Raw genomic sequence first — 18203 nt, 5'->3', positions numbered from 1 at the left:
TGATTTTTTTTTTTTTTTTTTGCTGAACCTTGCCACAGGTGATGGAATGTGGGTGCATCATTTCCTAACTGCAAACAAAACGGCAATCCACGGAGTGACGCCAGACCATCTCTCCTCCGAAGAGAAAGTTCAAAGCCGCACTCTGTCAATAAATTCATGGCGACTCTGTAGAGGTTATTCTGCTTGATGATCTCCCTCATGGTAGAATGATCAACTGGCTGTATAGTGCTACTCTCAGGAAATTTCAGAAACGGCTTCAGTATGTTCGTCGTCTCAAAAATTCAAACGAACTTCTCCTTCTCCATGACGTAAGGCCTCATACAATTATGCACACCCGAAAACGGCTCACAAAACTTCTTCCTCAACCACCCTACAGCCCGAATCTTGAACCTTCCGACTTGCATCTGTTTGGCCCAGTGAAGGATTCCTTCTGCGTGAAGCTGTACGTTGACGATCGTGAAGTTATTGATACAGCTAAATGGCTTCGACATTAATCAGTAGAGTGGTACCACGCGGACGTAGTGGCCCGCCATGTAAGGTGGCGTAATGCCGTCGCGTTGCACCAAGATTGTTGAAAAAGAGAGGTTTTATAGGCAGAAGAGGGGGGAATAATATGGTGTATTGGATTCCTGAAGAAAACGAACCTGCTCTCAGAAAAAAGTGTTGCATTACATGTGGAATGCTGCTTGTAATATCAAATGACGGACTGTAGGAGATAACAAACCAGAGCCCAGTCCGTGAAAAAATAACGGAAAGGAAATGCAGGTGGATTTGTTATGCAGTATACAAACAAGGACATATTGAAAAGGCAGTTGTGGATTGCAGCCCACAAGCGACACCTAGACGTGGCCACCCGGAAAATATTGGTGGAAAAAGCTCCTTACGAAGCTGGCAATTCAGGAAGTGAAGTGAAATGTTTGGCTCCCAACAGAAGCAGATGGAAGGTCTTTACTGCTACTCTATAGTCCAACAGGAAATAAGTCATTGGGAATCCTGTAATACTGCGAAACACGTTAACTGACAGTGGCCGCATGCTTTTTTCGTGCTCATCAGTGACTGTCGGTGGTTTCTAAACGACAGGAACTTCTGGTGTCAGTGAATAAGAGGTCCATCTCAACCAGCGAGCGAAGATTTCCGCTGGAACTCCGTGCAGTGGGCGTTAGGACTAGGGTACCCCGCAAAAGACCACTGCCCGCTGCGTCACATACGACTGTATGTCCGCAATCGGCCAAACAACACAGTAACTGACTGGAGTCGCGTAGGCTCACCATTTCGCCTCATTTGAAATGTTGCGAGGTGAGTGCAGCCCCGGCCAAGTGAGGCGTTCGAGCCGAAGTGTGTGGAGGGTTACAGTTCACGCCAGAGGTGCTTGTCTCGAGGGCGTTCTTAACACCATACCGGGCCCTTGTTTGCCCGTGAACATAAAGCACAACATTCTCGGTAAGCGAGTGTACTTCTTTCTTCTACGAGGGGAGTTCTAGAAGCAACGCAACACATTTTCTGAAAGCAATTTGGGTTTATTCAGGATTCGAATACACCAGATTATTCCCCACTCTTTGGCCTACAAAACTGTTCTCCAACACAGTCTCGCTCAAAGTCGTATCAAAGATCTTGCTGCATCAATAACATCCCATCATCCAGGTATGCACTCTTCACTGGCCCAGATGTAAGTCGGAAGGTGCGAGATCTGTGCTGCACGGTGGCTGAGGAAGAACAGTCAGTTCAAATTTTGTAAGCTCCTCTCGGGTGTGCAGACGTGTTTGGCGCCTTGCTTTGTCGTGGAGAAGAAGTTCGTTCGAATTTTTGTGGTGACGACATGCTGAAATTGTAGCTGTGTGCGACCGGCAGGCGCGTAGGAGATTGGAGAGGTTTGCGGACCTTTTTGCAGTGATAACGGACGCTTCGCACAACGACTCACCGTGCTTTTGTTCACTGCCAGGTCTCCGTAGACGGTCTGCGAGCGCCTACGAATGCCTGGTATTCCAGCAAAAGGAACTCCAATGACAGCTCTCTGGTTCGAAAGCACTTACGTCATTTTGAAACATACATATAGCACCGCCACGTACTGGAACTCCATGAAACAGTAGAGGCTGAAGAGGGGATATTTCACTATGAGCCGTAACAAATTCTGCATTTTTCCAACCGAAATTGGCCGACAAGAAACAGTGTTGCGTTACCCCTCGTGCATCTTCATGATTATGTTGTGTACGTTTGCACCGGCCAGAGTGGCCGGGCGGTTCTAGGCGCTACAATCTGGAACCGCGCTACTGCTGCGGTCGCAGGTTCGAATCCGTCCTCGGGCATGGATGTATGTGATGTCCTTAGGTTAGTTAGGTTTAAGTAGCTGCGTCTTCCAAGACGAGAACATTCGCTTACACGGGGATGCACGCGTACGTTTCTAGTTTTGGCGAACATTCAGGCACTCCACTGGCCCTCTAAATCAGTCGATCTTATTCCCATGGATAATGATTGCGATTTTGTGGAAGAACGAGTGGAATATAACTGCCCACATCACTGCAGTTCGGTATATCTACGGGATCTGATCAGCAGTGTCTGCAGCCGGACATCGAATAGCTAAAGAAACTGGATCTCTCTGTCTTCGTCGGCGAATTGAGTACATGTAACACTGTATGTTCGTGAGGACTTCTGGGGTAACATGCGTAGTCATTGATTACCCGGCTCTCTCGTGTGTGTGTGTGTGTGTGTGTGTGTGTGTGTGTGTGTGTGTTCCGGTTTCCAGGCAGCTTGCCTCCTTGCTGGACCGCGTAGTAATTAGCGAGGAGAAAGTGAGTGACGTGGCGTGGCAGTCTTGTCATGTGCAACAGTTGCGTAATTGGGGGGAGGGGGGGGGGGGGGCATGGCCGGAACTGCCTCACACGCCTGTACTTCTGAGCTGGATGTTGCTGCACTGCCCACAGGGTCTGTACAACCAGCACCCCTCTATAGGGGGCGCTGGCACAACGCGGATAGTATACGTGTCAAACAATTGCATACAAGCGTCTACTGAAACGAATGTGCGGAATACCTTATTGTAAAACCTTTTTTTCTCCTTTTTCTATATTTTTTTAGCGGTGAAAGAGATGTCGGTGTCAACTACCATGATTCTCATTACTGAAAACTGATGCGAATCAATCCTGCATTTATAATTTTTGTCCCCAGATGTAGTGTGCGTACTGTAGACCTTCGGTACACACACCATCAGATTATTTGACTTGTCGCTCTAGCGAAGTAGGCGAGTGCCAGCAATATGTCTCGTGGTCTTATCGTGGCGTGTTTATCTTCTGCCGTTAGGTCAGACGATAGAAATGCCACTTGCACGCTTAGAGTAGCAGTTTGACGGTGACCAACTTTAAACAGAACTTGATTAATTTTAACACACCTTTATTAAAATAATAACAAGCATAGAAATTACTTGATTCTGGATCCTGTTTACAATTGCCAATCTGAAGTTCCTTTGGTCCTGGTACATTAATCTTATTCTCACATATCTCTGATGCTTGACAAAGTGTCTATACATTTATCTTCACAGCTATGTACAGAAATACGGTAATCTTATTATGGGCAGACTGAAACTTGACTATAGACTGGTACAGACAAATGTAGAACTGGTACAGACTAATGCAGACTGGTACAGACTGGTCCGGACAAAAGCAGAATGACTAATCGGAGGTCTGTACACTCGTTACAATACCTCGAGCGTTCAGGTATCACTGCGCGAGTGTGATCTGCGAGGAGAAAAGGTTTTACGTTAGCAGCAATCTCATTGGCTGCGATACATATTAATACGCGGATCGGCGGAAGCAGAATTTGGTCCGTCTCTATGGCAGCGCCATCTCGTAGTGCGGAGACCGACGAGCGCTGCGCCTGCGCTGTTGTGCTTGGCGGGGTGCGCTCTAGTGGGAAAGTTGTGTACGCGCTGACTACGCGGAACTATGTACACAACACCAGACTTGGTGCTTATTGGTTTCCAGTAACTACAATACACTTCGAAGCCATTTGGCCTAATGGTCATCACTTCTGTCTCTACGTGCTGTTCATTTTTTGAACACAACCTATGACCAGCTTAGAGACAGAAGTGACGACACTTACTGCAGGACCTGACCATCATTTTGCAGGACAATGGTCGAGCACGTACAGTGCAAGCTGTTACTGATTTGTCTGACTGACGTGGCTGCTAAAGTGCTATACCACCTACTGCGCTCTCCTGACTTAAGCCCTCGTAAGTTCAACTCGATATCTAAACTGAAGGGAACACTTCACGGCATTCGCTTCAGAACTGCTACAAATTCGTCGGGTAATAGAGCGCGCTACTCGAACCGCCAACACAATTGGCACTGCTATGAGTATCCTACGACTTCCACATCGCTGGCAACGGGTTATGCACAATGCTCGTGAATACTTTGAAGGACAGTAAATATTTGAAACACACGTGTATTTTTTACGAGCTGTAAATAAATAGTAGCCACTATTATAGTTCCAACTCTCGTATATAAAGCGTGTCCGAGGTGGCGGGAAACAATGCAGTCGATGTCGCAATGAAGATGTTGCGGGGAAGGCAGACCAAAGACTACATTTAATTGGCAGAACACTTAAAAAATGTAATGGATCTGCTCAAGAGACTACCTCTTTTGGAGTATTGTTGCACGGTGTGTGGTCTTTACCGGATAGGATTAACAGAGTACATCGAGAAAGTTCAAGGAACACCAGCATGTTTTGTACTATCGCGAAATATGGGAGTGTCACTGAAATGATACAGAGTGTGGGGTGGACATCTTTAAAACAAAGGCGTTTTTCGTTGCGACGGAATCTTCTTACGAAGTTTGTCACCAAGTTTCTACTCCGATGGCGAAAATGTTTTGTTGACACCGACCTACGTAGGGGGAAACGATCGTTATAATAAAATAAGGGAAATCAGAACTGGCACGGAATGATATAGTTGTTAGTTTTTTCCGCGCGTTGTTAGAGATGGAATAATAGAGAATTATTGTGAAGGTGGTTCAATGAATTCTCTGGCAGGCACTTAAGTATTACTTGAAGGCACAGAGAGAGAGGGAGAGAGAGAAGGACAGGGGAATTATATACCCTGATATTTGATGTACTGCGTGCCTTGTTGTCTATTTCCAATGCGCCGTTATAGCACATGACATGGGTTTTTCTCGCTGAGCCGGAACATTCGCCATGATATTGTCGCTCCCAGGCATGGGTTGTTATTAGCTGCCGCTGCCTTTGCCAGGCCTCCGGCATCGGCGACATTCGTCCGCTGGGGCTGCTCAAATCACTCAACTTTTGTGATGAACGCTCGCTATTTTCATCATCAATAAAAGGAGAAGGATGCCATCGTGTGCGTGTCTCGGTTCTTGAAATGGGGGACCACGTATCGCAGTCGGGTCACCACTAATGATACCTTTCCGCCATCCCCTCGGCCGCTGTACCGTTTAAAGTGAGACGTGTCTTGTAATTGAAAAGGCAGAGTTAATCACGCCTCCAGTAGAAGACGCCTGTTCACACACTTGCCGGAGTCTCTGTTGGCGGTTTCGTCGTCTTTCTCGCTGTTGTCTCTCGTACCTCCCAGTGTTTGTGCAACAGGTGCTTTCGGAAGGAATACGTAGCTGTGAGGAAGGAAGGAAGCCGTGCCTCACTTCTCCGTTTCCGACAATCGCGCGCCACGAGATACTCTGCTAGTGAAGTGAGAGAGAGGTTGAGAGAGGGTGCGCCGACTTGTCAGGCATTGCGGAAATCCTCGTCGCTTTCCTTGGCGAGAGTCTACCGTGGCCCCCTGCCAGGGTTTTTTTCCAACCTGCTAAACACGACTCACCGCGGGTTTGGCTGACCTCTTTTTTTCTCTCTCACAGCTCCTGGCCCACATTCCCACAAGTCTACAGATCTTCAGAGCAACTAGGAAATGTTTGCACTATGACGCATTTTGGTTCTGAAATTTGTCCATTTTTCGGTATATATATATATATATATATATATATATATATATATATATATATATATATATATATATATAGCCGCAACAAGTCACTACACAAAAATGGTGGTCAATGTACACATGTTATGGCCATATGCGGCAGTATGTCTGGTGAAAACTACCAGTGTAGGAATACTACGCACTGTGGCGAAGAATTCACGGGGTGCTTACTATCTGCCCTAAAATATTCAGGCTGTACGGCGAGACCACTCACAATGGCTAAGAGACCATGTGGTGCATAATACCGCCATAAAACATTCAGGCTGCAGGCAAGAGGATTCACAATGGCCAAGACACCATACGGTGAGTACGTTCCGCCCTATCAAAGATAATATGCTACGTTCTCTCTACTAAAAAGACCTCGTCCTGTCACACATTTCGCCTGATAAACGAATATTATTATAATTTTCTTAAATAGCCGGTGACGTGGGGTGCTAAGCAAAATGCTTCACGATACACTGACGTACCTAGGGTTAGCCTTCAGGGCCGTATCACACTAGACTTTTTTAAAAAATATTACTATCGATAGAGCTTGTCTGTTTTGAAGGAGGATCGTAGTTCAGTGTCGCAAACACGACTCCCGTTTCTTAACCACTGTAGTATCAGGCACATTGTTCTCTTGCAATCTACCATTTAAGACGAAGAACTGAACACTATCATCACTTGTATAATGTCCATTTTGGATTATGTTGGCTGTTGGAGTTCCGAGACACTGTCTTCAAACCGACTATTGTAATGCGGGACTGTCTTCTATCACGAGTAGAGCCATGTGTCTCCTTAGATTCACGTTTGGCTGGTGGACTTTCATTTATGAATTGTTTGTGAGGCGGATCCACAATATAGGCTTCTGCTCTCTAGCAACTTACCCTGTTGCGCCTTAGTCATAGGCCGCCCGTTGCTCTACTATGTAGGCGGTGTTCTGTACCTACTGCTGCACACACCGGTAACCCAGCAATCCCCACTGTGATAAACGTACTGTGCGACAACACAATAAAATTGATACTTAAATCAACACCCTAAGCTGTCCACAGAAGTTGATACACACCAACGAGGACAGCCTAAAATGTGTGCCCCGACCGGGACCCGAACCCGGGATCTCCTGTTTACATGGCAGACGCTGTATCCATCTGAGCCACCGAGGACACAGAGGATAGTGCGACTGCAGGGACTTATCCCTTGCACGCTCCCCGTAAGACCCACATTCCCAACTCATTTTCCCGCTCTATATTCATAGTGCCCCTGCCCCATTACATTCATTACTCCCGGCAGACAATCTTACCGAGTCCCGTAAGAGTTTGGGCAATGCATGTGCATCCAGCACAGGAGGAGGTCAATGGCCGGTTAGCCTTAACTATATGAAGATGGTATCGGACATGTCCAAAAGAACAGATACCATCTTTATACAGCCTTTAGCTCAAAAGTGATTTAGGTTACCCTGCAACGGCTGTCTGCTTTATGGCCCCTGTAAAAGATGCAACAATTTTCAAATTTTGTTTTGGAAATATTTGACCGTGTAAACAACTGTTTCACGTGTTTTCAAATATGGTGCATGTTTCATGTGCTGACCAGAAATGTTGACTGTAGAAAAATTTGGCAACATCGCGGATATTGTTTGTGCCGATGTTTCGCTGCATATGATCAGTGACAATTAGCTCTAATACAATTTATCTCACTGTATCGAGAGTTTCCACAGCTGTGGCAATTGCGATCAAGGATGAAAACAAATTAGGAACAGCAATTGCTAATATGGTAGCAGTATCCAATTTTTCCCAGCCATTTATCACACAGGAACAGGTCGGGAAGAAAATCGGTATTGTAAGCATATCATACAAGAGGAAGTGCAATAAAATAAAATTTCGTTCTCCGGTTGTTCCACGGAAGATATGGGCTGTATATTCCCACATTGTGATATTTTACTGAGCTGTCATTAGAGAACCAAGCAGAAGAGAATAAGTTTCCTGTGGTTTTTAACAGTGTGAAGGCAAAGTAACTAGTTAGGTAAGAGCGAATTTGACTGCACGAGGTTCTGAACTTGATATTAAAAATTTCGCTGTACCTTTGCAGAAAATTGATGTAATTATCAGGTTTTGAGTGTAACATTTCTTTTAAGAGGTTTTCATGTGTGTAATTTTAATTTTAAACCTTTCCCTGGACCAGCATCTTGTTTTCTTCTTCTTCAAACAGAGCACCGGAGTCAGTGTTGGAACTATTACTACTGTTGTCAGAATACAGCATACAAGAAAAGCGTCTACTTCAAAAGTAAGGTCAAGTTGAGAGGCCCTGTCGGTAAGCGCACATTCTCGTTTGACACAACCGTGGTTAGCTAAGAACGAGTTTGACTTAACGGCATTCTTAACAAAATATTAAAAGTTTCTTGTCGATTCGAAGAAAGATGAATTTTTGTGTCCTGATGGATTTTTCGTAGCAGGTTTTCCCGGCTAAATCATTTTCAAGTCATTCCCAGGATCAGCGCCTTCTTCTTCTTCGCCAGAACAGCTTTGTCTGCATTTGTGGCCATTCTCACTACTGTCAAAATACCAACACTTCTGCTTCAAAGTGTCGTTAAACAGACAAGTCTGCATCTAGATAAAGGCGAATTTGACAAGCCGTTTTGCTCGTTCAGGGGAACCTTTAGGGACATCTACATTTATACTCCGCAAGCCACCCAAGGTGTGTGGCGGAGGGCACTTTACGTGCCACTGTAATTACCACCCTTTTCTGTTCCAGTCGCGTATGGTTCGCGGGAAGAACGACTGCCGGAAAGCCCCCGTGCGCGCTCGAATCTCTCTAATTTTACATTCGTGATCTCCTCGGGAGGTATAAGTAGAGGGAAGCAATATATTCGATACCTCATCCAGAAACGCACCCTCTCGAAACCTGGTGAGCAAGCTACACCGCGATGCAGAGCGCCTCTCTTGTAGAGTTTGCCACTTGAGTTTGCTAAACATGACCGTAATGCTATCACGCTAACCAAATAACCCTGTGACGAAACGTGCCGCTCTTCTTTGGATCTTCTCTGTCTCCTCTGTCAACCCGACTTGGTAGGGATCCCACTCTGATGGGCAATACTCCAGTATAGGTCGAACGAGTGTTTTGTAAGCCACCTCCTTTGCTGATGGACTAAATTTTCTAAGGACTCTCCCAATGAATCTCATCCTAGCACCCGCCTTACCAACAATTAATTTTATATGATCACTCCACTTCAAATAGTTCCGCACGCATACACCCAGATATTTTACAGAAGTAACTGCTACCACTGTTTGTTGCGCTATCATCATACAATAAAGGATCCTTCTTTGTATGTATTCGCAATACATTACATTTGTCTATGTTAAGGGTCAGTTGCCACTCCTTGCACCAAGTGCCTATCCGCTGCAGATCTTCCTCCATTCCGGTGCAATTTTCTAATGCTGCCACTTCTCTGTATACTACAGTATCATCCGCGAAAAGCCGCATGGAACTTCCGACACTATCTACTAGGTCATTTATATATATTGTGAAAAGCAATAGTCCCATAACACTCCCCTGTGGCACGCCAGATTACATGGCATGAAAAAAAAAAAAGGTACAGTCTGGTTGGAGCACAAGCAGCGAATACACGTTACAATACAGCTCGTAGCTCCTGAAGAATAAAGCTGTGTCGGTCGTGGTTACGTTATGCATGAAAATGAAATCAGCCACACGGCTGGATGTTTTATGAGTACCTACTGTTTCGTCTCTACCCGTCCGCAGCTGGTGGTCTCGCGGTCGCGTTCTCGCCTCCCGAGCACGGGGTCCCGGGTTCGATTCCTAGCGGGGTCGGGGATTTTCGCCTGCCTCGAGATGACTGGGTGTTTGTTTTGTCCTCGTCGTTTCATCATCATTCATTAAAGTGGCGAGATTGGGATGAGCGACGGTTGGGAATGTGTGCGGGCGCTGATACCTGCGCAGTTGAGCGCCGCACAAACCAATCATCATCATCATCATCATCATCGTCTCTTCCCCTGTTCCTCTTCCTCTGACCCCTCACCCTGGAGCTTCCTGAAGTCGCTGTTGTAGTGAGTTGGCATTTGATTTTAGGAACATTAGTATGCTGTTGGCGTTCGTGGGAGGAAGAGTCTAGAAGGAATGTCAGTTGGCCGGCTTAGGGATTGCACTGAGCGTGGCTTCGTCTCTCGGTGAATCGTGTACGTTAGCGCGCGTGTGCGGCCGCCATGCTGCCTCCGTTAGTGGAGCTGGACAATGACGCGAACTGCGACGAGAGCAACAACAACCTCCACCACGCCGGCAGCGACGGCGCGGACGTCGCCGCCGTGAAAGCGCGCGCCCGCCCGGCCAGCGGGAACAACAACGATTGTTCGTGGTGGTGGTACGCCGAGCCGGGACACAGGTGAGTCCGGCCCGAGCGGTAGAAGCGAAGTAGCAGGCATGCCCGCTGGCGCGCCCTCCACTGCCTCAACCGGCGACACGGGCCGACGCCGACTCAAAGGAAGGCCTCGGCGCTTGTTGGTGACGTCACGCCGGCTAGGCACGGCGAGCGCCACGTCTGTCGCAGGCAGAAACGCGTGCGGGCGCGCTTATCACTATAAATCTCTTATTTTTGGACAAAATGTTTGGTATTGGTTTGGATTCTGCACTTTTATTTAGATGAAAGGTTTTCTTACCATCGTAAAACTACAAATGAAGATCATAGTTCTGTATTGCTGAATCCTGTCGAAACAAACGTAGATCAATATGAGAAGATGCTTTACCCATTGCAAGCTTCGGAAATTTTACATTCAACTAACTATATTTAATCGATCCATTTTGTTATCGAAACTTACCCCAACCCCCTTACAATTAACTCGTTTCTTTTATTTATTTATTTATTTTCGTTTGACATCGCCACTGGAGATGTCAACTAATTTACATGTGTAAATGTCCAACTATTGCCAGTCATTAAATTACAGTCGTTTTCAACGAAAGGAATTCTAAACAGGAAACAAAATAGTTTCATACATCGAAAATACTGCTGAGCTTAAACTTTTTTAAACATGCACATTAGAAAAGATAAATATTCCCCTCTTGCAACTGAAAGGAGAAACTTTATAACATAACAAAACTTTATAAGATAACAAAACTTTATAAGATAACAAAACTTTATAAGATAACAAAACTTTATAAGATAACAAAACTTTATAAGATAACAAAACTTTATAAGATAACAAAACTTTATAAGATAACAAAACTTTATAAGATAACAAAACTTTATAAGATAACAAAACTTTATAAGATAACAAAACTTTATAAGATAACAAAACTTTATAAGATAACAAAACTTTATAAGATAACAAAACTTTATAAGATAACAAAACTTTATAAGATAACAAAACTTTATAAGATAACAAAACTTTATAAGATAACAAAACTTTATAAGATAACAAAACTTTATAAGATAACAAAACTTTATAAGATAACAAAACTTTATAAGATAACAAAACTTTATAAGATAACAAAACTTTATAAGATAACAAAACTTTATAAGATAACAAAACTTTATAAGATAACAAAACTTTATAAGATAACAAAACTTTATAAGATAACAAAACTTTATAAGATAACAAAACTTTATAAGATAACAAAACTTTATAAGATAACAAAACTTTATAAGATAACAAAACTTTATAAGATAACAAAACTTTATAAGATAACAAAACTTTATAAGATAACAAAACTTTATAAGATAACAAAACTTTATAAGATAACAAAACTTTATAAGATAACAAAACTTTATAAGATAACAAAACTTTATAAGATAACAAAACTTTATAAGATAACAAAACTTTATAAGATAACAAAACTTTATAAGATAACAAAACTTTATAAGATAACAAAACTTTATAAGATAACAAAACTTTATTTGATAAGACAAGTATCTCTCTTTTGCCTCTTCTTCTGCCCTCCCCCCCCCCTCTCCCCCAACGTGTACAATCGCAAGATATTTCATTAACATTCAGTGCTCGTCACCCCACAGTCAACGAAGATACCTAAAGAAGAGCACCAATATGTGTGTTCAGTTTCTTGCAAAAGCAACGCAGTACAAACGTAACTTTCTGAGATTTACAAAAAAGGTAAAGAAGCATGAATTCTGTTGCTGCTGGACCATGAAATTGTTGTTGTATGTCAATCCTTAAAACAGATGGAAATTTAAGTTCAGGAGTACACCTTTTGTTAAGAAGTGTAATGAACTGCACAATTAATTGATTGCAGAAATCTCTCAGAACAATGCGTGTTTGCCAACTACCGCCAATAGTTTGACATTTTCCTATGTCAGAGAGGGAGACACCACCACTATGAGTATGCCTAAACAGAGCTGGCGTTCGCCGTGCCTAGCTGACGTGACGTCACGTACAAGCGCCGAGGCCTTCGTTTGCGTCGGTGTTACACGGCCCCAACCAGTTACGACTCCGTGGGACGGAAGATATTTACCGCTACGACTTGGCTGCCTACTACGCATGCGCACTTGCCATTTTCCTCTTACGTGTTCCTCGCACTTTTTACAGAGAACTTCCCGTAGCGCCAGCGTAGAAGCTTCATCCGCGCCTTCTTGGTCCAACTTCACAGGGACGTTGGCCTCGCTGAGCTGCGCAGTACGCTGGTTTCCATGCTACGCCGTGGCTATTACGCGAGGTTTAATTCTTATTGGAGTTGCTTCGTCGTGAATGACGTTAAGGGGGGTAGGACGTCAAACCGGCCGACTCGGAGCAGGAGAGGCACCACAGGACATTTTTATTTCCACTGTCTATACTTTTACAAGTAAATTCATAAAACTTTGTCAGCATGACCAGGAAGGATTCAGGATTCACACTCATAGCAGCGGATGTGCAAAAACACAACAAAATAAATATTTCTTAGTTATGAAATTTCATCATTTTTTCATTTACTGTTGGCTGCATTTGTTGCTACAGGTACACTTTTCTTCATAAGTAAGAGAGATTCTTCGATGAATTTTGCACACCATACAAACCATACTTACAGGTGTATGAAACTCTAGAATTTTACAAATCTATTAAAAACTCTGGTAAAACTTGAGATAATTAACTACAAAGTTTTTTTTTTCTGAACATAAAGTTTAAAACGTAAGAGCTCATTCATTTTTTCATAAATTAAGGAGATTCTAGAGTTACAGGCACCTGTAAGTATGGTTTGTATTCTGTGCAAAATTCATGGAACAATCTCTTTACCTATGAAGAAAAGTGTACATATAGCAACAAATGCAGACAATAGTAAGAGAAAAATGATAAAATTTCACATGTACAATTTTTTTTTAACTTCCGCTGCTACGAGTGTGAATCCTGAATCCTTCCTGGTCATGCTGACAAAGTTTTATGAATTTATTCGTAAAAGTATAGACAGTAGAAAATAAAATGTCCTGTGGTACCTCTCCTGCTCCAAGTCAGCCCGTTTGACGTCCTAACCCCCTTAAAAGTTAAAGGAAGAAGGAATTAAAACATTGTGTTAGCAGAGGTTGCGAGGTACACGCGTCGGTCGGGGACCACAGCACAGCTACGACACCTGAGAATGGGCTTATAACAGTCAGAAACCGGTCGTGTGAAAATAAAGTAATTTACAAGTGAAGCGGTATTTTCAACATCTGCTATAATCCTCAGTTGCGGATGTTCTGCCAACAGAATTATTTGTAACTTTTTGTTAATTTTGTAAATAAAAACCGCCTCTTTCTTGTTTCAGGCGCGTTTTGCTTTTAGCTCGCCTGAGCCACACATAACGTCCTTAGACTTAACACTAATGACAATAAATATGGAGCAAAAGAAACTGAGGGAACAGTGTCGTGTGGCGCGAGTTTCAGATTGAAAAAAATCAGTTTATCATAACTTTAGATAAACGCAATTTTATGGATTTTTTCTTTTTTTCCGGTCCTCTGACACCTACTCATTTCTTGAGCCGTTATTGATACTTGGTTTGGGCCGAATATGGCTCGAGAACCGTGGTTTGGGCACCCCTGCTTTAAGACACCTTCAGTCAGATCTAGGATGATACAGTTTTGTTTTGTTATGCGATATATGTAGAATATAAAACATTTCACTTTTTTTACGTAAATAAATATGAACCGCTATTTGACTGTATATTACTGTATTGACGTGATAATTACTGAACTATTTGAAAAAATGTAAATTAGTTACAAAACTACGGCGTGCACAGGCTTTTTATTCAACATGTAAACGTCGCTACGGATACTCGGATTTGGGTTATGACATGTTCGATGTGCCTGACATCATTGGCGATGATGCGGCGCAGACGAATAGCGAAATCGGGCGTGACTCGCTGAAGTGACAGCACGTCGATGGCTGCTTTTAGCTCACCAATAGTTTTGTAGTTGTTGGTGTACACCTTGTCTTCAATACAGCCCCACAAAAAGGAGTCGCATGTGTTTAGATCGGGAGAATACGGCGGCCAATCGAGGCTCATGCCAGTGGCTTCAGCGTACCCCAGAGCCAGTGTGCTCCTCCAGGACACAAAACACTCTCCTGCTCCGACGAGGTCTAGCTCCGTCTGGCACGAACCACATCTTGTCGAAATGAGAGTCACTGTGGATAATGGCGATGAAATCATCTTCCGAAACCTTCACGTAGCCTTCGGTAGTCTCCGTGCCATCGAGGAATATTGCACCGATTATTCCGTGACTGCTCACCACACGGTCACCCGCTGAGGATGAAGAGACTTCTCGATCCTGAAAATGCGGATTCACAGTCCCCCAAATGAGCCAATTGTTCTTGTTGGCGAACCCATCTAAAAGAAAATAGGCTTCGTCGCTAAACCACATAATAGTCAACTGTGCAGTTTGAACGTCCTAAGACAAACCGTTCAGATTTTATTTCATATACGTATAGTAGTCCAATAATTGTGACCCTGTCTCTTCTGCACGATCTAGCTTTCTGCTTTCTTGCCTTTATCCAGTACAAAGGTAAAAGTGCTTGAAACGCGTCGTATCTGGTAAAGTCAGTCCAAAGCACGTAAATAAGACTGGCGCATGACTTTCTACATTTACATCCTTATACTCCGCAAGCCACCTGACTGTGTGTGGCGGAGGGTACCTTGAGTACCTCTATCGGTTCGCCCTTCTATTCCAGTGTTTGTGGAAAGGAAGGTTGACGGTATGCCTCTGTGTGGGCTCTAATCTCTCTGATTTTATCCTCATGGTCTCTTCGCGATATATACGAAGGAGGGAGCAATATACCGCTTGACTCATCGGTGAAGGTATGTTCTCGAAACTTCAACAAACGCCCGTAACGAGCTACTGAGCGTCTCTCTTACAGAGTCTTGCATTGGAGTTTACCTATCATCCTCGTAACGCTTTCGCGATTACTAAATGATCCTGTAACAAAGCGCGCTGTTCTCCGTTGTATCTTCTCTCTCTCTTCTATCAACACTATCTGGTACAGTGACCAGTATTCAAGCACTGGGCGAACATGTGTACTCTAGCCTACTTCCTTTGTTTTTGTACTGCATTTCCTTGGGATTCTTCCAATGAATCTGTTTGGCATCCGCTTTACCGACGATCAACTTTATATGATCATTCGATTTTAAATCACTCCTGATGCCTACTCCCAGATAATTCCAGTTGCTGACCTGCTATATTGTAGCTAAATCATAAGGGATCTTTCTTTCTATGTGTTCGCAGCACGTTATACTTGTCTACATTGAGATTCAGTTGCCATTCCCTGCACGATGAGCCAGCCGCGGTGGTCTAGCGGTTCTAGGCGCGCAGTCCGGAAGCGCGCGACTGCTACGGTCGCAGGTTCGAATCCTGCCCCAGGCATTGATGTGTGTGATGTCCTTAGGTTGGTTAGGTTTAAGTAGTTCTAAGTTCTAGGGACCTGATGACCATAAATGTTATGTCCCATAGTGCGCAGAGCCATTTGAATCCTGCACGATGCGTCAATTCGCTGCAGATCCTCCTGCATTTCAGTACAAATTTCTATTGTTACAACCTCTCAATATACCACAGCATCATCCGCAAAAAGCCTCAGTGAACTTCCTATGTTATCCGCAGGGTCATTTATATACATTATGAACAGCAACCGTCCTACGACACTCCCCAGCGTCACACCTGAAATCATTCTTACTTCGCAAGACTTCTCTCCATTGAGAAAGACATGCTACGTTCTACCAACTGTGACATGGTAGCGTATACAAACAGTGATCCAATACTTTCAAATGTTTGTTATTCCCGTCTCTTACCACAATATGAATTCTTTAGACGATGACCGGTTCTGGTCAATGGTGTCCGAGCAACTGGCTCGTCACAATACGCTAGTCACTACTCTCTATGAACTGTGGTATCGTGTTAAAGCCGTATGGGCAGCTGTACCTGTACACGCCATCCAATGTTTGTTTGACTCAATGCCCAGACGTATCAAGGCCGTTATTACGGCCAGAGGTGTTTGGTCTGGGTACTGATTTCTCAGAATCTATGCACCCAAATTGCATGAAAATGTAATCACATGTCAGTTCTAGTATAATATATTTGTCCAATGAATACCCGTTTATTATCTGCATTTCTTCTTGGTGTAGCAGTTTTAATGGCGAGTGTATAATCAGCATAGCATCGTCATATAGATCTAAAATAAGGTGTAGAATAGGCCGCATCATCCACACAGTCATTATTGAATCTGAGGATGCCCATTACGGACTGAAACCGGTCATCGTCTAAAGAATTCATATTGTGATCAAAGACTGGAATAAAAAAACGTGCTGCGTTCTGTTATGACGATAACATGATGTTTAAGATGTAACTGTTAAAGTGACGTCAGACACGTAGACGACGATGTGGAACGCAGTGAGGTAGGAGGAAAAGTGAGTGAGTGAGGAAGGAAGATCTTGAGGGCCTGGCTCGGTGTAGCGCGCCTTAGACGCGCGGAGTGTGCGGCTTGAATCGCAGCGCTCCAAGGCCACACAGCAGCAACAGCAGCTCGGCAGCTCGGCTCGTAATTAGAGGCGGGACGCGTAGCGGAATGCGCCGGCCGACGGAGTTACTGCGGGCTGTTGGCACCGCTCCAGTGCGGCGGCGCTAGCTTCGCCTCCGCCGCTCGCCTCCTCTATTTTTACTCTTTCTCCCGTTCTCCCCCGTGCGAGGCGATCAAGGTCAGGCGCTCGCGCGCGGAGATGCGGATGTTGTTCGCGGAAAAGCGAGACTACGTCCGCCGCCCGCTGCTCCCGTAGCCACACACTTGCACCGAATAGTCCGAACCACTGAGGCGGCCAGATTCTGCCACGTTTCCACGAGGAAAATTGAAAATAGAACCCAGTACTTTGTCCTCGATGGTGAGTGTTCATCGGAGGTGAGGCTATCATCTGGAGTGTCCAAGGGAAGTGTGGTAGGTCCGCTGTTGTTAGTCTGAAACCAAGCGATCGCTACGGTCGCAGGTTCGAATCCTGCCTCGGGTATGGATGTGTGTGATGACCTTAGGTTTAAGTAGTTCTAAGTTCGACCCAACATGTTGTTGTTGTTGTTGTTGTTGTTGTTGTCTTCAGTCCTGAGATTGGTTTGATGCAGCTCTCCATACTACTCTACACTGTGCAACCTTCATCTCCCAGTACCTACTGCAACCTACATCCTTCTGAATCTGCTTAGTGTATTCATCTCTTGGTCTCCCTCTACGATTTTTATCCTCCACACTGCCTCCAATGCTAAATATGTGATCCCTTGATGCCTCAGAACATGTCCTACCAACCCATCCCTTCTTCTAGTCAAGTTGTGCCACAAACTCCTCTACTCCCCGATCCTATTCAGTACTTCCTCATTAGTTACGTGATCTACCCATCTAATCTTCAGCATTCGTCTGTAGCACCACATTTCGAAAGCTTCTATTCTCTTCTTGTCCAAACTATTTATCGTCCACGTTTCATTTCCATACATGGCTACACTCCATACAAATACTTTCAGAAACGACTTCCTGAAACTTAAATCTATACTCGATGTTAACAAATTTCTCTTCTTCACAAACGCTTTCCTTGCCATTGCCAGTCTACATTTTATATCCTCTCTACTTCGACCATCATCAGTTATTTTACTTCCTAAGTAGCAAAACTCCTTTACTACTTGAAGTGTCTCATTTCCTAATCTAATTCCCTCAGCATCACCGGGTTTAATTCGACTACATTCCATTATCCTCGTCTTGCTTTTGTTGATGTTCATCTTATATCCTCTTTTCAAGTCACTGTTCGTTCCATTCAACTGCTCTTCCAAGTC

At 44.1% G+C, this 18203-nt stretch overlaps 1 protein-coding gene across 9 annotated transcripts in view; it reads left to right on the top strand.

The window, feature by feature from the left end:
• The window catches only part of LOC126292084 (protein sprint), a 438713-nt gene that overhangs the window by 225546 nt on the left and 194964 nt on the right, over positions 1-18203 (top strand). For 4 of the 9 annotated variants that reach the window (XM_049985894.1, XM_049985899.1, XM_049985898.1 and 1 more), the window contains exon 2: positions 10034-10343. The exons of the other annotated variants lie outside the window; for them this stretch is intronic. In XM_049985894.1, coding sequence (XP_049841851.1) covers positions 10168-10343 — 176 coding nt within the window. In that variant the 5' untranslated portion in view covers positions 10034-10167. The remainder of the gene's footprint in view (positions 1-10033; positions 10344-18203) is intronic. 9 annotated transcript variants of the gene reach the window in all.

This window comes from Schistocerca gregaria, chromosome 9 (assembly GCF_023897955.1).
Source record: "Schistocerca gregaria isolate iqSchGreg1 chromosome 9, iqSchGreg1.2, whole genome shotgun sequence".
NCBI classification, from domain to species: Eukaryota; Metazoa; Arthropoda; class Insecta; order Orthoptera; family Acrididae; genus Schistocerca; species Schistocerca gregaria.
This window is presented reverse-complemented; position numbering and strand designations above follow the sequence as displayed.